General features: G+C 47.4%; 1 protein-coding gene across 3 annotated transcripts in view; it reads right to left on the reverse strand.

Moving 5' to 3' along the window:
• dydc2 (DPY30 domain containing 2) overlaps positions 1-27,121 on the reverse strand; it is a 56,094-nt gene extending 28,973 nt beyond the window's left edge. Inside the window, exons 1-3 of one of the 3 annotated variants that reach the window (XM_038821944.1) lie at positions 27,021-27,121; positions 21,516-21,676; positions 24-143 (exon numbers count right to left, since the gene is read on the reverse strand). In XM_038821944.1, the coding sequence (XP_038677872.1) occupies positions 24-143; positions 21,516-21,662 (267 nt within the window). In that variant the 5' untranslated portion in view covers positions 21,663-21,676; positions 27,021-27,121. Of the gene's footprint in view, positions 1-23; positions 144-842; positions 1,124-21,515; positions 21,696-27,020 lie in introns of those variants that run through there. The other 2 variants (XM_038821945.1, XM_038821946.1) reach the window with 2 other exon arrangements.
• Positions 27,122-27,536: the final 415 nt, after the last annotated feature.

A 27,536-nucleotide genomic window follows, 5' to 3' on the forward strand; every position in this document is an offset into this window, starting at 1 on the left:
ATGTGGTGGAATGCGTCACTTACCAACTGCTCTTTGTGCGTCTGCTGGATCACCAACAGTTCAGCCTTCAGCTGGTCCTCTAGAGCTTTCTTCCTCAATTCTTCTTGCCTCTCAAACTCCAGCTTTTCAAGTTCCATTTTAGCCTTTTAAACACAAAGTAACATCAAATTCTAAAATGATTTGAAACCATTTATACATCAAATAAATTGAATCAAACTATTATGAAACTCATACAGACACAGGTAAGAGGAGATCTTGTGGGACAGTCAGTAGTTTCCTGGCCTCAAAGCCAGAATTTTCGGGTTTAAATCCCACTCCAGGACTTGATAGCTATGGAAGGTGAATTGATAAGTTTATGGCTCAGGATGAGGCCACTTGGCCCAGTGTGTTTGTGCTGGCTGAAAAAGGAGCCAGCATTTAGGCTTTAGCCCTGCAGTTTACAGGCCTTGATGTGCATATCCAGACACCTTTTTAAATGAGTTGACCATTCCGTGAATCACCACCTTGCCATGGTGGAGAGGCTTGAACATTCAGTTGATCCTGAAACTGATGTCAATGGTAAGGACGATCAGTAAGGTCAGAGGGGACGAACCAGACAAAACGCAATCCAAAACAAGTCCTCAATGGCGGATCAGGCAGAAGATACAGGTATGGAATCAATGGCTGCGATGGCAGATGAAGACTGCAGCAGTTGGGAAATCTCCAGTTGTCGAGATTCCCTGGCCACTGGAACTGGAGCTAACCTCTGTCAAGAACGATGTGTCTGCTGATGTGCAACGGCAAACCCAGGTTAAAAGATGTCCCGTACTACAGGTAAACCTGGAGGAAACTAAAACACCCACCATAGTCAAACCTTGCGATGATTGGTGATGGGGACAGGACTGTGAGATCTGGAAGCCCCTAGCTTCGAACTGGCACGTAGGCCGAGTTTGATTCCGTCGTCTTGCTTTTGGAATAGGAACAGGAGAGCATTTCAGCAGCTTTCTTCACAACTGAGCAGCCCTCTTCAGGATCTACTCTGCCCACACTGCCAATTGGAAAGGACTAGAAAAGGTGCCCTAAAAATAGTCTGCTCCTCTCCAACCTGGCTGGAAAACTGCACCCAGCAGGCTCATTTACCAGTGGTCAGGAAATCAAGTTAAACTCAGTTTCGGAACCTGGAATGTACGAACCCTCATGGATAATGAGCAAAAGAATCATTCGGAACAGAGAATTCCGTGAACTCAGGCACTTCAGCATTGATGTCGCTGCCCTGCAAGAGACCCAAAGAGCAGGTGAAGGGTAGCGGGGAGAAGATGCCGAGGAGAAGATGCCGACGCTTACATGTTCGCCTGGAGAGGAAAACACGAGGATCGGCCCAGGATGCATGGAATTGGTTTAGTCATCAAGAGTAAACCTGTCAATTGACTCTCGGAGCTCCCTGTTGGTATCAACAAATGCCTCATGACCCTCTGTCTGCAACTTGCCAAATGCCAGCAGGCAACGATTGTGAGTGCCTACACCCCAATGCTTGATGTCAATGATGAGTCCAAAGAAGGCTTCTGCTCCACTCTGGACACCATACTCACCAACATTCCAAAGGAAGATATGATCATCCTCCTTGGGGACTTTAACCCCATGGTTGGAAAGGACTCACAATTCTAGAAAGGAACTATTGGAAAGGAAGGAGTTGCAACTCAAGTGGGGTTCTCCTGCTCAACAAATGCGTGGAACAGCAGCTCGTCATCACTTTATTTTAAAATTTCGAGTACCCAATTCTTTTTTTTTTCCGATTAAGTGGCCAATTCACCTACTCTGCACATCTTTTTGGGTTGTGGGGGGTGAGCCCCACGCAGTGATGGGGAGAATGTATAAACTCCATACGGACAGTGACCCAGGGCCGGGTACCAACCTGGGTCCTCGGTGCCATGAGGCAGCCATGCTAACCACTGTGCTGCCCCCCAACTTGTCATCCTTTACATACTGTTCGGCCAAAAAGACAAATTCAAGACTTTCTGGAGACACCCATGATCAAAGCACCGGCACATGATCGACTTTGTCAATGTCCGATCCTGAGATGAAAAGGATGCCCTCATCACCAAAGTGATAACCGATGTAGTTAACTGTTGGACAGACCACAGGCTCATCCTCTCCACTATGTCCATCAAACTCCATCAGAAGCAGCTGGAGAAGAAGAAACAGCTGAGAAAAAAGATCAACTTCAATGAGCAACTTCAAGAGCTAAACGTTCTTTCTTTTTTAAAACCAATTTTATTCAAACTTGTATCAAAGTAGGTTACAGCAAATAAACACCACGGGAAATATTCTTCCCAACAATCAACTATACAGTTTGAACAGATTTTTCTCCTTTTTCACCCCCCCCTGCGATGAACAGCTCCTCAAACACGGTCACAAACATCCCCCACCTTTTCTCGAACTCCCCTGCTGAGCTCCTTAACTCATACTTTATCTTCTCTAACCACAGGAAGTCATACAGGTCACCCAACCATGCTGCTACCCCCAGTGGTGATGCCGACCGCCGCTCCAGCAAAATTTGGTGCCGTGCAATCAGAGAGGCGAAGGCCAAGACATCGGCCTTCCTCCTCTCCATGAGCTCCGGCTTCTCTGAAACCCCAAATATCGCCACCAAAGGGTCCGGGTCCACTCCCTCCTCCACTATCCTGGCTAAGACCGCGAACACTCCCGCCCAGAATCTTCCCAATATTTCACAACCCTAAAACATGTACGCATGATTCGCTGGCCCCCGCCCACACCTCTCACACTCATCTGCTACCCCCTGAAAGAACCCACTCATTCTCGCCCGAGTCATATGCACCCTCATGTGCACCACCTTAAACTGTATCAGGCTCATCCTTGCACAAGAGGTCCCGTTTACCCTTCGCAGTGTCTCCTTCCATAGTCCCCAATTGATCTCCATTCCCAACTCCACTTCCCATTTCTCCTTGATCTTCACCACCCGCTCGCCTCCCTGCTCCCCCAGCCACTTATATATATCTCCAATTCTTAAGAGCTAAACATTCTAGTGAACCTCCATCAATGTCTTCTCCAAAATCTTCGTGCCCATTCTAATATGGCAAGAAGTCTGACAGCACCAGGTTAAAGTCCAACAGGTTTGTTTCGAAACACTAGCTTTCGGAGCGCAGCTCCTTCCTCACATTCACCTGAGGAAGGAGCAGTGCTCTGAAAGCTAGTGATTTGAAACAAACCTGTTGGACTTTAACCTGGTGTTGTAAGACTTCTTACTGTGCTCACCCCAGTCCAACGCCGGCATCACCAAGGAAACACCAAGACTGATTCGATGAGAATGACCACACCGCCAAGATATCATCAACAAGAAGAGGAAAGCTCTCTGTGCCTAGCAAAACAACATCACCAACACGACAAAGAGGAGAGCTCATCAATCAGCCAAGGCGGAGGTAAAATGAATTAGGGAAATCAAGAACTGAAAAAGTTAAGGAGCTGCAGCACCTTGCCAACAAGCATGGCACCCAGGCCTTCTTCAGTACCACCAAGGCAATATCCTAGACCTCAAACTGGTGCAGAGTAAGGACGGAACCCTTTTGAGAGATAGAGAAAACATCAGCCTACGATGGAGAGAAGACTTTGAAGAATTCCCAATTGTTCGAGGAATCCCCCAACTCCCCAAAGGTGAGTTTGGATTCCCACCAAGGGTGGATGAAGTCGAAGTCGCCATTAAATATATAAAGAATGCAAAAGCTGCAGGAGTGTACAGGATTCAGCATCTACAGCTCCTGAAAATATGGGGCAAAGAAGGAATCCCTGCTGACAGCAGGGATACCTTTAGCGCCACCATCTTCAAGAAAGGAGGCAAAGCAGATGGCGGGAACGACTGAGGAATCTCCCTACTCTCCATCACCTGAAAGATCACTGCCCAAACTTCCGCTATCCGCCTTCTCCAAGTCCCTGAAGAAATCCTTCCGGAAAATCAGTGTGGCTTCTGACCAAACCATGGAATAATGGATATGATTTTCATTGCTCGACAACTGCAAGAGAAATGCAAGGAGCAACATCAACCATTCTGCATGGCTTCTTCGATCTGACCAATGCTTTTGACTCAATCAGGTTGTGGAAAACCCTGTCAAAGGTTGTCTGTCCAGAGAAATTCATCAACAACCTCCGACTTCTCCACGACAAGATGTCAGCAACAGTCCTCGCTGATGGAAAGAAGACAGAAACTTTTGCGGAATCAAGCAGGGATACGTCGTCGCCCCCACCATTTTAATCGTCACCCTCTTTCACCTTATCAAGAACAAGTCTCCCACTGGAGTTGACATCATGTATCATATAATTTACAGTGCAGGAGGCCATTCGGCCCATCGAAAGAGCATCTGACTTAAACCCATACCTCCACCCTATCCCCGGAGCCCAGTAACCACACTAAGGGTGACTTCAGATGGCGGCATGTAGAGGGGAAGTTACACGGTGGGTGGCTCCTGCTCGAGGCGTGTTTTTAGGAGTTTTAATTTCCGGTCTTGGGGGCAATTTGTGACTGATTAGGTGGAGGAAGGTATAAAGAAGGCAAAGAACGTCAAAGAGTCAAAGGAATACAGCTGTGAAGAAGGGAGGGAGTGAGGGTTCACCGTTGAGCTGGAAAGATGGCGGAGAATGGGCTGCTGGGAGGGAAAACACTGCTTACAGCAGGGAAGAAGACTGAGGTGATGTCCATGGAGTTGGAGAAGCGTGGGGTCATCTCCGACTTGGATTCACATGAATTGGTTGGGGACTGGAACCTGGTGCAGGTGCCAAGATCAGACAGATCGCGGCCGCGATCGCTTGCCCAGTCAGTGACTGGACTAATGGTGGAAATGAGAGGAGTGGACCCTTGGAGGATTTTGCACCCAGGGGAGCGGGTGTATTTGCTTTTCTCTTTGGTTCATAAAGTCTATTCGCGGATAGATTTTTTTGTGGTGGGGGAGGCGCTGTTGGCCGGGGTCAAGGGGTTGGAAAATTTGGCAATTGCGATATTGGATCATGCGCCACATTGGGTGGACATGGTGTTGGAGAAGGGGCAGTGCAGAAGCGGGGGTGGAGATTAGATGTGGGACTGTTGGGGGACTGAGGGTTTTGTGATAGGATTGGGACAGTAAGAGGAATACGTGGGGTTTAATTGTACGGGTGAGGTTTCACAGGTAGTGGTATGGGAAGCTTTGAAGGCGGTGGTGAGGGGGGAGTGATATTGTTTAAAGCAAAGGTGGATAAGGAGGAATGGGTGGAGTGGCAAAGGTTAATAGATAAGATGCTGGAGGTAGATAGGAGGTATTCAGAGGATGTGGATCCAGCACTGTTGGAAATGAGGAAGGAGTTGCAGGCGAGCTTTGACCGGTTGTCCACAAGGAAGGCGGTGCGGCAATTGAGGCGGGCGAGGTGAGCAGTCTCCGAGTATGGGGGGGAAGGCAGGCCAACGTCGGAGGGAGGCAGCAGCAAGGGAAATTGTTCAGTTGCGGGAGAGGACAGGGAAGTTGGTGGTGGCTCCGGACCAGATTAATAGGCTGTTTGAGGAGTTTTTCAGGAAGTTGTAGAAGTCGAAACCACCAGGGGAGGATCGGGGGGTGCAGGAATTCCTGGATGGTTTGGAATATCTGAGGTTGGGGGAGGAGGATAGGGCCACGTTGGAGGGGGTGATAGGGGAGCAGGAGATAAAGGACGTGATTGGGAGGATGCAGTCGAGGAAGGTAGCTGAGCCGGATGGGTTTCCAGTGGGGTACTATAAGAAATTTATGGATAAGTTGGCACCGCTGATGGTGAGGATGTTTGAGGAGATGATAGGAAAGGGGTGTTGCCACAGACTTTGGGGCAGGCATCAATATCCCTGTTGCTCAAGAAGGATAAGGATCCGACAGAATGTGGGTCCTATCGGCCCATATCACTCTTGAATGTGAATGCAAAGGTGTTGGTGAAGGTGCTGGAAGGTAGGTTGGAGGGTGCCTCCCGAAGGTGGTAGGGTGAGATCAGATGGGATTTGTGAAAGGGAGCCAGCTCTTTTCAAACATTATGAGGGTATTGAATGTAGTTCTGGCACCGGCGGAGGGGAGGGAGACAGATGATGGTGGCATTGGACACCGAGAAGGCATTTGACCGGGTAGAGTGGGGGTATTTGATGGCAGTTTTGGAGCGGTTTGGGATTGGGCCGCGATTTGTGGATTACGATAAAGGAAGCCGAAGGCGACTGTCCGCGTGAATAGTCTGAATTCTGAGTATTTTACTCTGCACCGAGGGACCAGACAGGGATGTCCTATGTCCCCCCGGTTATCTGCGCTTGCGACTGAGTCTTTGGCCATCACATTGAGGAGTTTTGGGGGTGTGGAGGGGGATAGTGCGGGTGGGGTGGAGCATAGGATATCTTTGTACGCAGACGACTAGCTATTGCATGTGTTGGAACCAACTGGGGCTGCTTTGAGTGTTTGGGTCTTTTTCGGGGTATAAGCTAAATTTGGACAAAACCAAATATTTTGTGTGTCCCGACTTGGGGTGAGGGCAGGAGTGGGGGGCTGCCATTCCGTCGTCAGCGACCTACTTTAGATACCTGGGGATGCAGATGGCACGGGATTGGGGTGGCTCCGTAGGTATAATATTACTAGTTTGGTGGGGAGGCTAAAAGTAAATTTTGCAAGGTGGGATGGTCTATCTCTGTCGCTGGCAGGTCGGGTACAAGCAATTAAGATGAATGTATTGCTGTGGTTTTGTTCATTTTTCAGTTCCTGCAGATATTTTTGCCAAAGGCATTTTTTAAGGAAGTAGAAAATATGATTCCCTCGTTTATTTTGGGGGGGGGAGGTGACTAGGATTAGGAAGGTGCTGTGGTGCTGTTACAGAGAGGACGCCAGCCAGGGGGTTGGTCTCCCGAATTTACTGTCGGAATGCTGAGAAGGTGCAGGGCAGGGTTGGGGGGGGGGGTTCCAGTGGGTTAGCATGGAGGAGAGTCTATGCAGGTGGTCGGGGTTGAGAGCATTGGCATCAGCGCCGCTCCCAATGGCCCCAGATAAATATTCGGGGAGTCCGGCGATGGTGGTATTGTTGAAGATCTGGAGGCAGTTGCGCCAGCACTTTAGATTACGGACGGGGTCAAGGGAGATGCCGATTAGGGGGAACTATAGGTTTGAGCCAGGGAAGTGGGATGGGAGTTTTTGGAGATGGGAGTTCGGGTATTAAAGGATTTGTTTCTGGGGGGCCGGTTTGCAAGGCTGGAGGAGAAATATGGGCTGAGGAAGGGGTAGATGTTTAGATACATGCAGGTCCGAGATTTCGCCTGGAAGGAGGTACAGAGCTTCCCGGTGGCGCCGGCCCTTACACTGTTGGAAAAGGTACTTATGACAGGAGGAATGGAGAAAGGGTGGTGTTGGCAATTTATGGTGGTATTTCTGGGGGAAGATAAGGTATAGCTGGAAGGGATTAATGTGAAGTGGGAGGAAGAGTTGGGGGAGGAGGGGTTGTGCTGTGAGGTACTCCGGAGGGTGAATGCCTCAACTTTGTGAACGAGGTTGGGGCTGATACAACTGAAGGTGATGTATAGGGCGCACCTCACAAGGACAAGAATGAGCCGACTCTTTGAGGGGGTGGAGGATGTTTGTGAACGCTGTGTGGAGGGGGCGCAAATAACATTCATATGTTTTGGTCTTGTCCAAAACTGGAAGGGTACTGGAGGCAGGTCTTCAGGGTAATCTTGAAGGTGGTGCACGTGAGACACGAACCTGATCCACTAGAAGACATATTCGGGGTGTCGGATCAGCCGGGGCTGGAAGCGGGTGCGGAGTCAGATGTCTTAGCCTTTGCCTCGCTGATTGCCCGAAGGCACTTCCTGTTGGGGTGGAGGTTGGCTTCTCCGCCCTGTGCCTTGGCGTGGCGGAGGGACCTACTGGAGTTCTTAATGCTCAAGAAAGTGAAGTTCGAGTTGAGGGGAAGGATGGAAGGGTTCAAAAACTCATGGGCTTTGTTTACCATGCATTTTGAAGAATTGGATGACATCGAACATCAGAGGAGGGGTTGGCGTGTATAGGTTATTGGTGCTTATGTATGGGTTGATGGTGGATTCCAGATTCTTTTTCTTCTGTGTTTTATATTTAAAACATTTGGTGCTGTCTGAGGGGTAAAGGAATTGTTGGCCAGGGGATTGCCACTGTATTTGTGATCGTTGATTATTTGCTGGTGAGTATAAATTTGATGAAAATTTGAAAAAGGAGAATAAAAATATTAAAAAAACACTAGCATGGCCAATCCACCTAAGCTGCACATCTTTGGACTGTGGGAGGAAACTGGAGCACCCAGAAGAAACCCACGCAAACTCCGCACAGTCGCAAATGAAACCTGGGTCCCTGGCTCTGTGAACATATATACATGGAGTGATATTGGCAACTATATATAGTGTGAATCACATTCACCACAGGCTGCAAATATAGAGATCTAAAATTTGAACTTATCAAGGATAGAATAGTTGTAGGGGTAGAGTACGACACACTCTTAGACAAGCTGCAAGCAAAAGCAGATTTAACCCTCAAGAAAACTATCCAGATTGTCAGGCAGTCCGAACTCCCATGTGCAGCACATTTCCATTTTGAGAGGAGAAAGCAAACCATGCTACAAGGGAAACTCCAGACACACAGCCATGCTTCTTGGGCAAGGCCAAAGATCCTGCATTTCCAGTTTGGAACACGGGCATTTTGGTTAACGGCCATCACATAAACATTAAATTGAACACAGGAGACAGTGTTATAGTCCTATTGGACAAATAACACCTCTGGATTTGAACAACGGACACACCACTCTCGGACCAAAAGGAAGCCAACTTTTGGTCATAGCTATGATTCAGGAAACATTCAGATATGACGGCAAACAAATCTTCGAGCTGATGAACGTCATCCGCAACCAGCCCTTCTCTCATGAGCAGATATACTAGGTAGCTCTAACTCGCCGTAAAACGGCGGATGTCAAGACAACCACTGTCGTAAATTATATAGAACAGACGTTCTTGGGAGCTTAAAGTGCAACTGACTGGGACTTCAGCTCTTTACTGAACAGATTTATCTATATTTGTTGAAGGTGCCAGAAATGTATAAAATTCTGACAGGGATGACGTACAATGTTTCCTCTGGCTGGAGGTGGAGGGTCTAGAACAAGGGGACACAATCTCAGGATACGGGGTTGGCCATTTAGCAGAGTTGAAGAGAAACTTCTTCACTCAGAGGGTGGTGAACCTGTGGAATTCACTATCACAAGAAGGTTGTGGAGACCAAGCCACTGAGTATATTTAGAAGGAAATAGATTCTACCCATATGAAGGGTATGGGGAGAGCAGGTATCTGGCACTGAGATAGAAGATCGGCCAGGATCATTATGAATGGCGAGCAGGCATGAGGGGCCGAATGGCCTCCTCCTGCTCCTATTTTTCCAAAGTCCTCATTGGTTAGACCAATCAACTACTCAGATGGTTACCATGATTCCTCCAATGGAGGAAAGGCAAGAGACAAACCAACAGCCAGAAGAGCGTCAACGTCCGGCTCCTGCAGCACTAGATGAGGTCAATATTTTAACCACAAAGTAAACACTGTAAATCCCGGCCAGCTTGACAGTGCCACAGACAATACTGGAACCAACTAACAGTCCTCCATTGCCGACAGCACATCATACAGGCAAACGCAAAGGTGAACCAACTGAAAAGCTACATCCTTATGTGGTTTTATGATTATACATCTTATGATTATTTTCTGTCACAGATGACCCGCATGATGAAAGAGGGGAAAAAAACGACAATATTCACTATCCTGCAAAGAATGGGATGAAGGAAACCACCTTTCACCATAACTGCCAAATCGACAAAGAGCTACCTGAGGAGTTATATAGAACAGAGATCAGTACGCACAGTACAGTCCCTGCGACCCACAGTGTTTTGCCGACCATTTATCCTAATCTAAGATCAACCTAACCTACACCCTTAAATTTAGACTTAGACTTAGAGTCACTTAGACTTAGGCAACTCAAAACTGATGAAGCTTTGGAGGAATATCGGGAAAGTAGACAAATCTCAAACGTGCAATAAAGAGGGCTAAAAGGGGTCATGAAATATCTTTGGCCAACAGGGTTAAGAAAAATCCCAAAGCATTTTATTCGTATGTAAGGAGCAAGAGGGTAACTAGAGAAAGGATTGGCCCACTTAAAGACAAAAGAGGAAATTTATGCGTGGACACAGAGGAAATGGGTGAGATTCTTAATGAGTGCTTTGCATCAGTATTCACAAAGGAGAGGGACAAGACGGATGTTGAGGCTAGGGACGGATGTTTAAATACTCTTGGTCAAGTTGTCATACGCAAGGGGGAAGTTTTGGGTATTCTAAAAGACATTAAGGTGGACAAGTCCCCAGGACCGGATGGGATCTATCCCAGGTTACTGAGGGAAGCGAGGGTCGAAATAGCTGGGGCCTTAACAGATATCTTTGCAGCATCCTTGAGCACGGGTGAGGTCCCGGAGGACTGGAGAATTGCTAATGTTGTCCCTTTGTTTAAGAAGGGTAGCAGGGATAATCCAGGGAATTATAGACCCGTGAGCTTGACGTCAGTGGTAGGCAAACTGTTGGAGAAGATACTGAGGGATAGGATCTATTCACATCTGGAAGAAAATAGACTTATCAGTGATAGGCAGCATGGTTTTGTGCAGGGAAGGTCATGTCTTACAAACCTAATAGAATTCTTTGAGGAAGTGACAAGTTAATTGATGAGGGAAGGGCTGTAGATGTCATATACATGGACTTTAGTAAGGCGTTTGATAAGGTTTCCCATGGCAGGTTGATGGAAAAAGTGAAGTCGTATGGGGTTTAGGGTGTACTAGCTAGATGGATAAAGAACTGGCTGGGCAACAGGAGACAGAGAGTAGTGGTGGAAGGGAGTGTCTCAAAATGGAGAAGGGTGACTAGTGGTATTCCACAGGGATCCGTGCTCGGACCACTGTTGTTTGTGATCTACATAAATGACCTGGAGGAAGGTATAGGTGGTCTGATTAGCAAGTTTGCAGATGATACTAAGATTGGTGGAGTTGCAGATAGCGAGGAGGACTGTCAGAGAATACAACAAAATATAGATAAATTGGAGAGTTGGGCAGAGAAATGGCAGATGGAGTTCAATCCAGGCAAATGCGAGGTGATGCATTTTGGAAGATCAAATTCAAGAGCGGACTAAATGGTCAATGGAAGGGTCTTGGGGAAAATTGATGTGCAGAGAGATCTGGGAGTTCAGGTCCATTGTACCCTGAAGGTGGCAACGCAGGTTGATAGAGTGGTCAAGAAGGCATACAGCATGCTTGCCTTCATCGAATGGGGTATTGAGTACAAGAGTTGGCAGGTCATGTTACAGTTGTATAGGACTTTGGTTCGGCCACATTTGGAATACTGCGTGCAGTTCTGGTCGCCACATTACCAGAAGGATGTGGATGCCTTGGAGAGGGTGCAGAGGAGGTTCACCAGGATGTTGCCTGGTATGGAGGGTGCTAGCTATGAAGAAAGGTTGAGTAGATTAGGATTGTTTTTGTTGGAAAGACGGAGGTTGAGGGGGGACCTGATTGAGGTCTACAAAATCATGAGAGGTATGGACAGGGTGGATAGCAACAAGCTTTTCCCAAGAGTGGGGGTGTCAGTTACAAGGGGTCACGATTTCAAAGTGAGAGGGGGAAAGTTTAGGGAGATGTGCGTGGAAGGTTTTTTACGCAGAGGGTGGTGGGTGCCTGGAACGCTTTACCAGTGGAGGTGGTAGAGGCAGGCACGATAGCATCATTGAAGATGCATCTAGACAGGTATATGAATGGACGGGAACAGAGGGAAGTAGACCTTGGAAAATAGGAGACAGGTTTAGATAAAGGATCTGGATCGGCGCAGGCTGGGAGGGCCGAAGGGCCTGTTCCTGTGCTGTAATTTTCTTTGTTCTTTGTTCTAATGACACTGACTCCACCACAGAACACTCGGAGGCCTTGTTCATCGTGGCCAGGGATTTCAATAAGGCCAACCTCAAGAGTGTACTGCCAAAATTCCACCAGCAGATCTCCTGTCCTACCAGGGGCGACAACACTCTTGAGCACTGCTACTCAAAAATCAAGGGCGCCTACTGTTCCTTTCCCCGACCGCACTTGGGAAAATAAGACTATAAGATGGCACTCCTTCTCCCGGCATACAAGCAGAAACTCAAGTGGGAGAATCCAGCTAAGAAGGTTGTGCAGTGCTGGTCTGAGGAAACAGAAGAGCTCCTGCTTGGAGACAGTGGACTGGTCGACATTTAAGAACTCAGCGACCAACTTAAGTGAGTATGCCACCACCGTCACAGACTTCATCAGTAAATGTGTGGATGACTGCGTGCCAAAGAAAGCAGTATTTCACAACTGGAAACCATGGCTCAATTGCAGGATTGACTCCCCACTGAAGGGCAGGTCTGAGGCGTATAAGTCAGACGACCCTGACCTGTACAAGAAATCCAGGTACGACCTACAGAAAACCATACGAGATCCCAAGAGCGAATATCAGACCAAGCTACAATCACAGGCTAGCATTGCAGACTCTCGGCGGTTGTGGCAAGGCCTAAACAGCATGGTGACATAGTGGTTAGCACAATTGTTTCACAGCTCCAGGGTCCCAGGTTCGATTTCCGGCTTGGGTCACTGTCTGTGTGGAGTCTGCACGTTCTCCCCATGTGTGCGTGGGTTTCCTCCGAGTGCTCCGGTTTCCTCCCACAGTCCAAAGATGTCCAGGTTAGGTGGATTGGACATGCTAAATTGCCCTTAGTGTCCAAAATTGCCCTTAATGTTGGGTGGGGTTACTGGGTTATGGGGATAGGGTGGAGTTGTTGACCTTGGGTAGGGTGCTCTTTCCAAGAGCCGGTGCAGACTCGATGGGCTGAATGGCCTCCTTCTGCACTGTAAATTCTATGAAATAACAGGCGACAAAGCGAAGCCGAGCAGTATCTCCAGCCCGCACTCGAGTGCTGAACTGGTTGCATTTGAGTGCTACAGTGAGAGTTTGGTGACTGACGGAGTATAAGGGTTCAGTTTTATTTAAAGTCTTGTATTTCTTTTATTTAGTTAATTAAAAGTTGCTGTTTGGTCTATAAGAAGGTGAATTTTGGATCAGCTTTAAACAAGGTTCTACTTGTAGGTACTCGCAGCTGGAGCTTGTTAATTAGTTAATTGGATTAGGCCATTTTTCAGAGGCTAGAGTCACAGTATAAATCTGAGCTAGTTACAGTGCAGATTTTGTTTGCACTGGAGTGCTGAACTGGTTGCATTTGAGTGCTACAGTGAGAGTTTGGTGACTGAGGGAGTGCTGAGCTTGTTGCATTTGAGTGCTACAGTGAGAGTTTGGTGACTGAGGGAGTGCTGAACTGGTTGCATTTGAGTGCTACAGTGAGAGTTTGGTGACTGAGGGAGTGCTGAACTGGTTGCATTTGAGTGCTACAGTGAGAGTTTGGTGACTGACGGAGTGCTGAACTGGTTACATTTGAGTGCTACAGTGAGAGTTTGGTGACTGAGGGAGTTAGGTGAGGAGGGAGTAAGGTGCTCCTTACATTTCATTTCCTATATTTATCAAAGAGTGTGAAGGGAGCCAGGAGTTTAGAGTACAGCTGACTGGAAGCAGAGTCAGAGGGCAGAGGTCCAGTTGGTCTACAGGGCAGCTAATCCTGTAAAGTAAGAGGGGATGGAGGCTCGGGCAGTTGCATGCTCCTCCTGTAGGATGTGGGTGGTGAGGGATACCTCTGGTGTCCCCGCTGACTATACCTGCGGGAAGTGCACCCAACTCCAGCTCCTCAGAGACCGTGTTCGGGAACTGGAGCTGGAGCTGGATGAACTTCGGATCATCCGGGAAGCAGAGGGGGTAATAGAGAAGAGTTACAGGGAGGTAGCCACACCCAAGGTACTGGAGAAGAGTAGCTGGGTTACAGTCAGGGGAAATAAAACTAACAGGCAGATAGTGCAGGGATCCCTCGTGGCCGTTCCCCTTCAAATCAAGTATACTGTTTTGGATGCTGTTGGGGGGGATGACCTACCGGGGGAAAGCCCTAGCGGCCAGGTCTCTGGCACTGAGTCTGGCTCTGGGGCTCAGAAGGGAAGGGGGGAGCGTAGAAAAGCAATAGTAATAGGAGATTCAATGGTTAGGGGAATAGATAGGAGATTCTGTGGGTGCGAGCGAGACTCCCGGAAGGTATGTTGCCTCCCGTGTGTCAGGGCCAGGGATGTCTCGGATCGTGCCTTCAGGATCCTGAAGGGGGAAGGTGAGCAGCCAGAAGTCGTGGTGCACATTGGTACCAACGACGTAGGTAGGACAAGGGGTGTGGAGGTAATAAACAAGTTTAGGGAGTTAGGCTGGAAGTTAAAGGCCAGGACAGACAGAGTTGTCATCTCTGGTTTGTTGCCGGTGCCACGTGATAGCGAGGCTAGGAATAGGGAGAGAGTGCAGTTGAACACGTGGCTGCAGGAATGGTGTAGGAGGGAGGGCTTCAGGTATTTGGATAATTGGAGAGCATTCTGAGGAAGGTGGGACCTGTACAAGCAGGACGGATTGCACCTGAACCAACGGATTGCACCTGAACCAGAGGGGCACCAATATCGGGGGGGGAGGGGGGGGGGGGGGGGGGGGTAGTAGTCTTCGGGAGGGTTTAAACTAATTTGGCAGGGGAATGGGAACCGGATTTGTCGTCCAGCAACTAAGGAAGCCGATATTCAGGACGCCAAAGCACGTAGCGATGCAGTGGGGAAGGTAACACTGACAAAGGAGAGTTCTTGCAGGCAAGGAGATGGGTTGAAGTGTGTATACTTCAATGCAAGAAGCATCAGGAATAAGGTGGGTGAACTTAAGGCATGGATCGGTACTTGGGACTACGATGTGGTGGCCATCATGGAAACTTGGATAAAAGAGGGGCAGAAATGGTTGTTGGAGGTCCCTGGTTATAGATGTTTCAACAAGATTAGGGAGGATGGTAAAAGAGGTGGGGGGGGGGGGGGGGGTGGCATTGTTAATTAGAGATAGTATAACAGCTGCAGAAAGGCAGTTCGAGGGGGATCTGCCTACTGAGGTAATATGGGTTGAAGTCAGAAATAGAAAAGGAGCAGTCACCTTATTGGGAGTTTTCTATAGGCCCCCCAATGGCAGCAGAGATGTGGAGGAACAGACTGGGAAAGATTTTGGAAAGGTGCAGAAGTCACAGGGTAGTAGTCATGGGTGACTTCAACTTCCCAAACATTCAGTGGAAACTCTTTAGATCAAATAGTTTGGATGGGGTAGTGTTTGCGCAGTGTGTCCAGGAAGCTTTTCTAACACAGTATGTAGATTGTCCGACCAGACGGGAGGCCATATTGGATTTGGTACTTGGTAATGAACCAGGGCAGGTGATAGATTTGTTAGTGGGGGAGCATTTTGGAGGTAGTGACCATAATTCTGTGACTTTCACTTTAGTAATGGAGAGGGATAGGTGCGTGCAACAGGGCAAGGTTTACAATTGGGGGAAAGGTAAATACAATGCTGTGAAACAAGAATTGAAGTGCATAAGTTGGGAACAGGGAAGGACACAAGTGAAATGTGGAACTTGTTCAAGGAACAGGTACTGCGTGTTTTTGATATACATGTCCCTGTCAGGCAGGGAAGAGATGGTCGAGTGAGGGAACCATGGTTGACAAGAGAGGTTGAATGTCTTGTTAAGAGGAAGAAGGAGACTTATATAAGGCTGAGGAAACAAGGTTCATATAGGGCACTGGAGGGATACAAGATAGCCAGGAGGGAACTGAAGAAATGGATTAGGAGAGCTAAGAGAGGGCATGAAAAATCTTTGGCGGGTAGGATCACATATGTGAGAAATATGAGAATGACTAGAGCGAGGGTAGGTCCGATCAAGGACAGTAGCGGGAGATTGTGTATTGAGTCTGAAGAGATAGGAGAGGTCTTGAACAAGTATTTTTCTTCAGTATTTACAAACGAGAGGGGCTATATTGTTGGAGAGGACAGTGTGAAACAGACTGGTAAGCTCGAGGAGATACTTGTCAGGAAGGAAGATGTGTTGGGCGTTTTGAAAAACTTGAGGATAGACAAGTCCCCTGGGCCTGACGGGATATATCCAAGGATTCTATGGGAAGCAAGAAATGAAATTGCAGAGCCGTTGGCAATGATCTTTTCGTCCTCGCTGTCAACAGGGGTGGTACCAGAGGATTGGAGAGTGGCGAATGTCGTGCCCCTGTTCAAAAAAGGGAATAGGGATAACCCTGGGAACTACAGGCCAGTTAGTCTTACTTCGGTGGTAGGCAAAGTAATGGAAAGGGTACTGAGGGATAGGATTTCTGAGCATCTGGAAAGACACTGCTTGATTAGGGATAGTCAGCATGGATTTGTGAGGGGTAGGTCTTGCCTTACAAGTCTTATTGACTTCTTTGAGGAGGTGACCAAGCACGTGGATGAAGGTAAAGCAGTGGATGTAGTGTACATGGATTTTAGGAAGGCATTTGATAAGGTTCCCCATGGTAGGCTTATGCAGAAAGTAAGGAGGCATGGGATAGTGGGAAATTTGGCCAGTTGGATAACGAACTGGCTAACCGATAGAAGACAGAGAGTGGTTGTGGATGGCAAATGTTCAGCCTGGAGCCCAGTTACTAGTGGCGTACCGCAGGGATCAGTTCTGGGTCCTCTTCTGTTTGTGATTTTCATTAACGACTTGGATGAGGGAGTTGAAGGGTGGGTCAGTAAATTTGCAGATGATACAAAGATTGGTGGAGTTGTGGATAGTGAGGAGGGCTGTTGTCGGCTTCAAAGAGACAAAGATAGGATGCAGAGCTGGGCTGAGAAGTGGAAGATGGAGTTTAACCCTGACAAGTGTGAGGTTGTCCATTTTGGAAGGACAAATATGAATGCGGAATACAGGGTTAATGGTAGGGTTTTTGGCAATATAGAGGAGCAGAGAGATCTTTGGGGGTCTATGTTCATAGATCTTTGAAAGTTGCCACTCAAGTGGATAGAGCTGTGAAGAAGGCCTATGGTGTGCTTGTGTTCATTAGCAGAGGGATTGAATTTAAGAGCCGTGAGGTGATGATGCAGCTGTACAAAACCTTGGTCAGGCCACATTTGGAGTACTGTGTGCAGTTCTGGTCACCTCATTTTAGGAAGGATGTGGAAGCTTTGGAAAAGGTGCAAAGGAGATTTACCAGGATGTTGCCTGGAATGGAGAGTAGGTCTTACGAGGAAAGGTTGAGGGTGCTGGGCCTTTTCTCATTAGAACGGAGAAGGATGAGGGGCGACTTGATAGAGGTTTATAAGATGATGATCAGGGGAATAGATAGAGTAGACAGTCAGAGACTTTTTCCCCGAGTGGAACAAACCATTACAAGGGGACATAAATTTAAGGTAAATGGTGGAAGATATAGGGGGGATGTCAGAGGTAGGTTTTTTACCCAGAGAGTAGTGGGGGCATGGAATGCACTGCCTGTGGAAGTAGTTGAGTCGGAAACGTTAGGGACCTTCAAGCGGCTATTGGATAGGTACATGGATTAGGGTAGAATAATGGAGTGTAGATTAATTTCTTCATAAGGGCAGCACGGTAGCATTGTGGATAGCACAACTGCTTCACAGCTCCAGGGTCCCAAGCTCAATTTCGACTTGGGTCACTGTCTGTGTGGAGTCTGCACATCCACGCAGTGTGTGCGTGGGTTTCCTCCGGGTACTCCGGTTTCCTCCCACAGTCCAAAGATGTGCAGGTTGGGTGGATTGGTCATGATAAATTGCCCTTAGTGTCCAAAATTCTATGATTAACCTAGGACAAAAGTTTGGCACAACATCGTGGGCCGAAGGGCCTGTTCTGTGCTGTATTTCTCTATCTCAGCAGCGCACCCCTCCCCGATGAACTGAATGCTCGGTTCGAGCAGGAAACCAACGATCCGCTGTCGCGTGCCCCAGCAGCCCACAACACACCCTTACCCACCATCACAGCTTCCGAAGTCAGATCAGCTTTCCTGAAAGTGAACCCTCGGAAGGCGACAGGTCCGGACGGGATCCCTGGTCATGCACGCAGAGCCTGCACAGACCAGCTGGCTGATGTGTTCGTGGACATCTTTAAATTGTCCCTACTCCGCTCTGAGGTCCCCACCTGCTTCAAGAAGACAACCAAAGAAAAACCAGGCAATGTGCCTCAATGTCCGGTGGCCCTGACTTCAGTTGTAATGAAGTGCTACAAGAGGTTGGTCGTGAAGCACATCACCTCCATACTCCCAGAGCACCTTGATCCACTGCAATTCGCATATTGCCGCAACTGTCCACAGCAGACACCATATCCCTGGACCTACACTCCTCCCTAGAGCATCTCGACAACAAGGACTCCTACATCAGACTCCTATTTATTGCCGACAGCTCCACCATAATCCCAGCCAAGCTCATATCAAAGCTCTAAAACCTAGGACCTGGCTCCTCACTCTGTAACTGGATCCTCGACTTTCTGACTCACAGACCACAATCAGCAAGAATGAACAACACCTCCTCCATAATAGTCCTCAATACCGGGGCCCCGCAAGGCTGCGTACATTGCCCCCTACTATACTCCCTATACACACACGACTGAGTGGCAAAATTTAGTTCCAACTCAATCTATAAGTTTGCTGATGATACGACCATAGTGAGCCGGATCTTGAACAATGATGAGTCAGAATACAGGAGGGAGATAGTGAACCTAGTGCAGCGACAGTCTATCCCTCGATGCCAGCAAAATTAAAGAGCTGGTCATTGACTTCAGAAAGCAAAGTATGTACACACCACTGTCAGCATCAAGGGGGCCGAGGTGGAGATGGTTAGCAGTTTCAAATTCCGAGGGGTACACATCTCCAAAAATCTGTCCTAGGTCACCCACGTCGATGCTACCACTATGAATGCACAACATTCTTAGTGGTATAGCACCTATACTTCCTCAGGAAACTAAGGAAATTCGGCATGTCCACATTAACTCTTACCAACTTTTATAGATGCACCATATAAAGCATGCTATCTGGCTGCATCACAGCCTGATATGACACCTGCTCGGTCCAAGACCGCAAGAAACTTCAAGACAGTCCTGAACACAGCCCAGTCCAGCACACAAACCTGCCTCCCATCCATTGACTTCATCTACACCTCCCGCTGCCTGGGGAAAGCAGGCAGCATAATAAAAGACCCCCTCCCACCCAGCCTACTCACTCTTCCATCGGGCAGGAGATACAGAAGCCTGAGAACACGCACAAACAAACTCAGAAAATAGCTTCTTCCCCACTGTTACCAAACTCCTAAATAACCCTCTTATGGACTGACCTCATTAACACTCCACCCGATGCTGGTGTTATGTGTACCATTGTGTACCTTGTGTTGCCTTATTATGTCTTTTCTTTTATTTCCTTTTCTTTTCATGTACTTAATGATCTGTTGAGCTACTCGCAGAAAAATACATTTCACTGTACCTTGGTCCACGTGACAATAAATAAATCCAGCATGTCATAAAGACTTCTTTGTAACTTTTATTTCATAAGTTTAGAGTGCCCAATTCTTTTTTTCCAATTAAGGGGCAACTTAGCGTGGCCAATCCACCTACCCTGCACATCTTTGTGGGGGTGAGACCCATGCAGATATGGAGGGAATGTGCAAACACCGCAGACAGTGACCCGGGGCTGGGATCAAACACAATTCCTCAGTGCCGTGAGGCAGCAGTGCTAACCACCGTGCCACCGTGCTGCCCTGCGCCACCGTGCTGCCCGACTTCTTTGTAATTTCAACAGGTTTCATGAATCCAAGCAGTACACAATGCAGGTCGCGACATCAAAACAGATCAAGAGCAACCTCTTAAAACAAGTCTCCTTTAAGGGGAGCACAAGTGGATAGCACTGTCCCAGGTTTGATTCCCCGCTGGGTCACTGTCTGTGCGGAGTCTGCACATTCTCCAGTGTTTGGGTGGGTTTCCTCCGGGTGCTCCGGTTTCCTCCCACAGTCCAAAGATGTGCACGTTAGGAGGATTAGCCATGACAAATTGCCCTTAGTGACCAAAAAGGTTAGGAGGGGCTATTGGGTTACGGGGATAGGGTGGAAGTGAGGGGCTTAAGTGGGTCGATGCATACTCGATGGGCCTATGTTCAAACCTCTAAATCAACAGAGTTTATTTGTCTCGACAGAATATTCCATTCATTTGATAGAAGCAAGAACAAGATATTTAAGGGTTATAATAATGCCTTCGGACCAAATGAACCTGTGAACTCAGAGGCTTGACGAGCGAGTTGGGGCAGTAATAGCAATGTAAATACAAGGGGTAAGTTAGAATAACTCGAAATACATTAGATAAAGACTTGAGGAGAGGTGTAGTAGATAGATCTGTCACTTATAGGTTAACATGAGAATGATTACAGTGCCACTCACACCTAGAACACACGGCCCACACCTAGGGGTCAGTTTTGTGTTGGATGGAGCCGTGCGCATAAGCAAACATGGAGACAGTTTCTAGTGTGAACTTGTATACATGTCAATAGCTCTTGTCATTAATAAGTACGTTCAGTTAACCCAGTTAAGACTGCACAGGCTTCATTAAGACTTGAATGGTATCCAACACCCTACCCTGGGACGCTGGAGAGGACAGTGGGCGCAAAGCCCAGAGACAATCACAGGGCTGGTCACAGTGAATTACTGGAAGGACCACAGTTACATTAGGATGGGCCAGAGAGAATAGCTGTACAGGTGCTTGCACTCCATCAGCCGTCCATCAGTACTGGCTCTTGAGAACTGAACAAAGAACAAAGAAAAATTACAGCACCGGAATAGGCCCTTCGGCCCTCCAAGCCTGTGCTGATCCAGATTCTCTATCTAAAACTGTCGCCTATTTTCTAAGGATTTGTATCCCTCTGCGTAAAGAACCTTCCACGCATATCTCCCTTAAACTTTCCCCTCTCACCTTGAACTCGTGACCGCTAGTAATTGAGTCCCCCACTCTGGGGGAAAAAGCTTCTTGCTATCCACCCTGTCTAAAACTCTCATGATTTTGTAGACCTCAATGAGGCCCCCCTCAACCTCCGTCTTTTTAATGAAAATAATCCTAATCTACTCAACCTCTCTTCATAGCTAGCGCCCTCCATACCAGGCAACATCCTGGTGAACCTCCTCTGCACCTTCTCCAAAGCATCCACATCCTTTTGGTAACGTGGCGACCAGAACTGTACACAGTATTCCAAATGTGGCCAAACCAAAGTCTTATACAACTGTAACATGACTTGTCAACTCTTGTACTCAATACCCCTTCCGATGAAGGAATGCATGCCTTCTTGACCACTCTATCAACCTGCGTTGCCACCTTCAGGGTACAATGGACCTGAACACCCAGATCTCTCTGTACATCAATTTTCCCCATGACTTTTTCATTTACCGTATAACTGATTTTTCTCCACGAGACACAGCTTCTTATGAGGAGACAGTGAGGACAAAGGAAATGATGCAAGTAGAGGGAAGAAACAATTCATTTCGTAGTCCTGGTATGCAATGAAGATCACCAATCTCACCTGTAGTGCTAAGTCGATGTTTTCTCGGTACTTATACAGCCAGTATGCCAGATATTCAATAGGGTCAATCGGTCGATGCTCTGCAACCTCTGCCAAACCTTCTGTCAGGCAGTCACCCAAAACAACCCTGAGATAGTTTGAATCCATCTCCTGCTGAGAGACTGTCAGGTAATGATATCAGAGACTGCAAAAACAGTATCCTACAAAATAATGGCTCAAATCAGCAGAATTGTCCACATCAAACATCAAAATTATCAATACAAAGGCTGGGACATGCATCATACCCTGGACACTGTTAGGATACCGGACTAAACCCCAACACTTATTAGGGTGCTGGACAAGAATACAAACATTTTTTCTGTAGAACTGAGGAAAGGATACTTCACCCCAGGTGTGGTGACTCTGTCCAAGAGGTATCTTTTATGTTAAAAACAAAAACTTTAATTTAAACACAGAATTAACCACATTAATATCAAAGAAAATAGGTTTACAATTATCAGTTAAACAGTTCTTAAACAAAAGGAAAACTTTACCTGCTGCTAACTCCAATTAAGAAACCCAATACAGTTCAAATGCCACTTAGAAATAAAGTTAGCAAATAGGCTTACTTGTTCAGCTATGTAGAGACCTTTGGAGAGAAAGGGCCTTTCAAGAGCAGATCCAGTACATTTCTGCTCATCCTCATAGCATTTGGCAAAACTACAAGCAGACTTGGATCCTCCCATTAATTTCATAATCGGTATCCTACTAAGTTCCATGACATGCTTAACTCCCCATTAAATTATCTACTCTCCAGGGAATCTCCAGCAACCATAACAATGTTTCATTTGCCACCGATACCAACATTGAATGGGATTCGTGTAGTGTTGGAGGCGTAGATGGAGCAGAGTTTGTAAGGAGCATCCAGGAGAGTTTTTTAGAGCAGTATGTAAATAGTCCAAATCGGGATGGGGCCATACTGGACCTGGTATTGGGGAATGATCCCGGCCAGGTGGTTGATGTTTCAGTCAGTGATTACTTTGGGAATAGCGATCACAATTCCGTAAGTTTTAGAATACCCATGGACAAGGACAGGAGGGGTCCGAAAGGAAGAGTGCTAAATTGGGGAAAGGCAGAGTATATCAAAATTCGGCAAGAGCAAGGGAATGTGGATTGGGAGCAGCTGTTTAAGGGTAAATCCACATTTGAAATGTGGAAGTCTTTTAAGGAAAGGTTGATTAGAGTGCAGGACAGACATGTTTCTGTGAAAATGAAAGATAGAAATAGCAAGATTAGGGAACCATGGATGACGGGTGAAATTGTGAGACTAGCTAAGATGAAAAAGGAAGCATACATAGGATCGAGGCAACTCAAAACTGATGAAGCTTTGGAGGAATATCGGGAAAGTAGGACGAATCTCAAACGCGCAATAAAGAGGGCTAAAAGGGGTCATGAAATATCTTTGGCTAACAGGGTTATGGAAAATCCCAAAGCATTTTATTCGTATGTAAGGAGCAAGAGGGTAACTAGAGAAAGGATTGGCCCACTCAAAGACAAAAGAGGGAATTTATGCGTGGACTCGGAGGAAATGGGTGAGATTTTTAATGAGTACTTTGCATCGGTATTCACAAAGGAGAGGGACAAGACGGATGTTGAGGCTAGGGATGGATGTTTAAATACTCTCGGTCAAGGTGTCATACGGAAGGGGGAAGTTTTGGGTATTCTAAAAGACATTAAGGTGGACAAGTCCCCAGGACCGGATGGGATCTATCCCAGGTTACTGAGGGAAGCGAGGGTCGAAATAGCTGGGGCCTTAACAGATATCTTTGCAGCATCCTTGAGCACGGGTGAGGTCCCGGAGGACTGGAGAATTGCTAATGTTGTCCCTTTGTTTAAGAAGGGTAGCAGGGATAATCCAGGGAATTATAGACCCGTGAGCTTGACGTCAGTGGTAGGCAAACTGTTGGAGAAGATACTGAGGGATAGGATCTATTCACATCTGGAAGAAAATAGACTTATCAGTGATAGGCAGCATGGTTTTGTGCAGGGAAGGTCATGTCTTACAAACCCCCGGGGCCGGATGGGATTTATCCTAGGATTCTCTGGGAAGCCAGGGAAGAGATTGCTGAGCCTTTGGCTTTGATTTTTAGGTCATCATTGGCTACAGGAATAGTGCCAGAGGACTGGAGGATAGCAAATGTGGTCCCTTTGTTCAAGAAAGGGAGTAGAGATAACCCCGGTAACTATAGGCCGGTGAGCCTAACGTCTGTGGTGGGTAAAGTCTTGGAGAGGATTATAAAAGATACGATTTATAATCATCTAGATAGGAATAATATGATTAGGGATAGTCAGCATGGTTTTGTGAAGGGTAGGTCATGCCTCACAAACCTTATCGAGTTCTTTGAGAAGGTGACTGAACAGGTAGACGAGGGTAGAGCAGTTGATGTGGTGTATATGGATTTCAGTAAAGCGTTTGATAAGGTTCCCCACGGTCGGCTATTGCAGAAAATACGGAGGCTGGGGATTGAGGGTGATTTAGAGATGTGGATCAGAAATTGGCTAGTTGAAAGAAGACAGAGAGTGGTAGTTGATGGGAAATGTTCAGAATGGAGTTCAGTTACGAGTGGCGTACCACAAGGATCTGTTCTGGGGCCGTTGCTGTTTGTCATTTTTATAAATGACCTAGAGGAGGGCGCAGAAGGATGGGTGAGTAAATTTGCAGACGACACTAAAGTCGGTGGAGTTGTAGACAGTGCGGAAGGATGTTGCAGGTTACAGAGGGACATAGATAAGCTGCAGAGCTGGGCTGAGAGGTGGCAAATGGAGTTTAATGTGGAGAAGTGTGAGGTGATTCACTTTGGAAAGAATAACAGGAATGCGGAATATTTGGCTAATGGTAAAATTCTTGGTAGTGTGGATGAGCAGAGGGATCTCGGTGTCCATGTACATAGATCCCTGAAAGTTGCCACCCAGGTTGATAGGGTTGTGAAGAAGGCCTATGGTGTGTTGGCCTTTATTGGTAGAGGGATTGAGTTCCGGAGCCATGAGGTCATGATGCAGCTGTACCAAACTCTGGTACGGCCGCATTTGGAGTATTGCGTACAGTTCTGGTCGCCTCATTATAGGAAGGACGTGGAAGCTTTGGAACGGGTGCAGAGGAGATTTACCAGGATGTTGCCTGGTATGGAGGGAAAATCTTATGAGGAAAGGCTGATGGACTTGAGGTTGTTTTCGTTAGAGAGAAGAAGGTTAAGAGGTGACTTAATAGAGGCATACAAAATGATCAGAGGGTTAGATAGGGTGGACAGCGAGAGCCTTCTCCCGCGGATGGAGGTGGCTAGCACGAGGGGACATAGCCTTAAATTGAGGGGTAATAGATATAGGACAGAGGTCAGAGGTGGGTTTTTTACGCAAAGAGTGGTGAGGCCGTGGAATGCCCTACCTGCAACAGTAGTGAACTCGCCAACATTGAGGGCATTTAAAAATTTATTGGATAAGCATATGGATGATAAGGGCATAGTGTAGGTTAGATGGCCTTTAGTTTTTTTTTTTTCCATGTCGGTGCAACATCGAGGGCCGAAGGGCCTGTACTGCGCTGTATCGTTCTATGTTCTATGTTCTAAACCTAATAGAATTCTTTGAGGAAGTGACAAAGTTAATTGATGAGGGAAGGGCTGTAGATGTCGTATACATGGACTTTAGTAAGGCGTTTGATAAGGTTTCCCATGGCAGGTTGATGGAAAAAGTGAAGTCGTATGGGGTTTAGGGTGTACTAGCTAGATGGATAAAGAACTGGCTGGGCAACAGGAGACAGAGAGTAGTGGTGGAAGGGAGTGTCTCAAAATGGAGAAGGGTGGCTAGTGGTGTTCCACAGGGATCCGTGCTCGGATCACTGTTTTTTGTGATCTACATAAATGACCTGGAGGAAGGTATAGGTGGTCTGTTTAGCAAGTTTGCAGATGATACTAAGATTGGTGGAGTTGCAGATAGCGAGGAGGACTGTCATGGAACATAGAACAGTACAGCACAGAACAGGCCCTTCGGCCCTCGATGTTGTGACGAGCCATGATCACCCTACTCAAACCCACGTATCCACCCTATACCCGTAACCCAACAACGCTCCCCCTTAACCTTACTTTTTAGGACACTGCAGGCAATTTAGCATGGCTAATCCACCTAACCCGCACATCTTTGGACTGTGGGAGGAAACCGGAGCACCCGGAGGAAACCCACGCACACACGGGGAGGACATGCAGACTCCGCACAGACAGTGACCCAGCCGGGAATCGAACCTGGGACCCTGGAGCTGTGAAGCATTTATGCTAACCACCATGCTACCGTGCTGCCCCAAAAAGAAAATGGGCTTATCAGTGATAGGCAACATGGTTTTGTGCAGGGAAGGTCATGTCTTACCAACTTAATAGAACTATTTGATGAAGTGACAAAGTTGATTGATGAGGGAAGGGCTGTAGATGTCATATACATGGACTTCAGTAAGGCATTTGATAAGGTTTCCCATGGTAGGCTGATGAAGTGAGGTCTCATGGGGTCCAGGGTGTACTAGCTAGATGGATAAAGAACTGGCTGGGCAACAGGAGAGAGAGTAGTAGTGGAAGGGAGTTTCTCAAAATGGAGAACTGTGACCAGTGGTGTTCCGCACGGATCCGTGTTGAGACCACTGTTGTTTGTGATATACATGAATGATCTGGAGGAAGGTATAGGTGGTCTGATTAGCAAGTTTGCAGATGACACTAAGATTGGTAGAGTAACAGATAGTGAAGGGGACTGTCCAAGAATACAGCAGAATATAGATAGATTGGAGAGTTGGGCAGAGAAATGGCAAACTAAGTTCAATCCGGGCAAATGCGAGGTGATGCATTTTGGAAGATCCAATTTAAGAGCGAAATATACAGTAGAGGCGGGCACGATAATGTCATTTAAGATATATCTAGACAGATCCATGAATGGGCAGGGAGCAGAGGGATGCAGATCCTTAGAAAATAGGCGACAGTTTTAGATAGAGGATCTGGATCGGCGCAGGCTTGGAGGGCCGAAGGGCCTGTTCCTGTGCTGTAATTTTTCTTTGTTTCAATCATGATCACACATTTTATGACTTCTTAATTGCATGTTTGGTAGACAGTCTAGATACCATAACATATGTTCTTTAATAATATAAAATCATAGAATCATAGCATTTACAGTGCAGAAAGAGGCCATTTGGCCCATCGAGTCTGCACCAGGCCTTGGAAACAGCACTTTACCATGCCCATACACCCACCTTATCCCTGTAACCCCACCTAACCGTTTTATTTCGGACACTAAGGGGCAATTCAGCATGGCCAATCCACCTAACATGCACATCTATGGACTGTAGAAGGAAACCGGAGCACCCGGAGGAAACCCACGCAGACACGGAGAGGACGTGTAGACTCCGTACAGACAGTGACCCAAGCCGCAAATCGAACCTGGGACTGTGCTGAGCACTGTGTTGCCGTGCCACTCAATATTGCTGCAACAGATACATACCTTGACCCAGGCTTTGAATAAAATTGTTGCAAAAATATAAAGTACAACATATACTGATTTCTTACATTCATCAGAACACACAGACACATCGCACATGCCCCCCTCACTCTCTCTCTCCCTTCCCACACACAATCTCTCTCTCGCCCCATCCCATGCACACTCTATCTATCTCTCTCTCTCCCCCTCCCACTCTCTCCCCCCTCCCACTCTCTCTCTCCCCCTCCCACTCTCTCTCCCCCCCTCCCACTCTCTCTCTCCCCCCTCCCACTCTCTCTCTCTCCCCCTCCCACTCTCTCCCCCCTCCCACTCTCTCTCTCTCTCTCTCTCCCCCTCCCACTCTCTCTCTCTCTCCCCCTCCACTCTCTCTCTCTCTCTCCCCCTCCCACTCTCTCTCTCTCTCTCCTCCCCCCTCCCTCTCCCCCCATCCCACTCTCTCTCTCTCTCTCTCTCTCTCCCCCCTCCCTCTCTCTCCTCTCTCTCTCTCTCCTCTCCTCTCCTCCTCTCTCTCTCTCTCTA

This window comes from Scyliorhinus canicula, chromosome 16 (assembly GCF_902713615.1).
Source record: "Scyliorhinus canicula chromosome 16, sScyCan1.1, whole genome shotgun sequence".
Classification (NCBI taxonomy): Eukaryota; Metazoa; Chordata; class Chondrichthyes; order Carcharhiniformes; family Scyliorhinidae; genus Scyliorhinus; species Scyliorhinus canicula.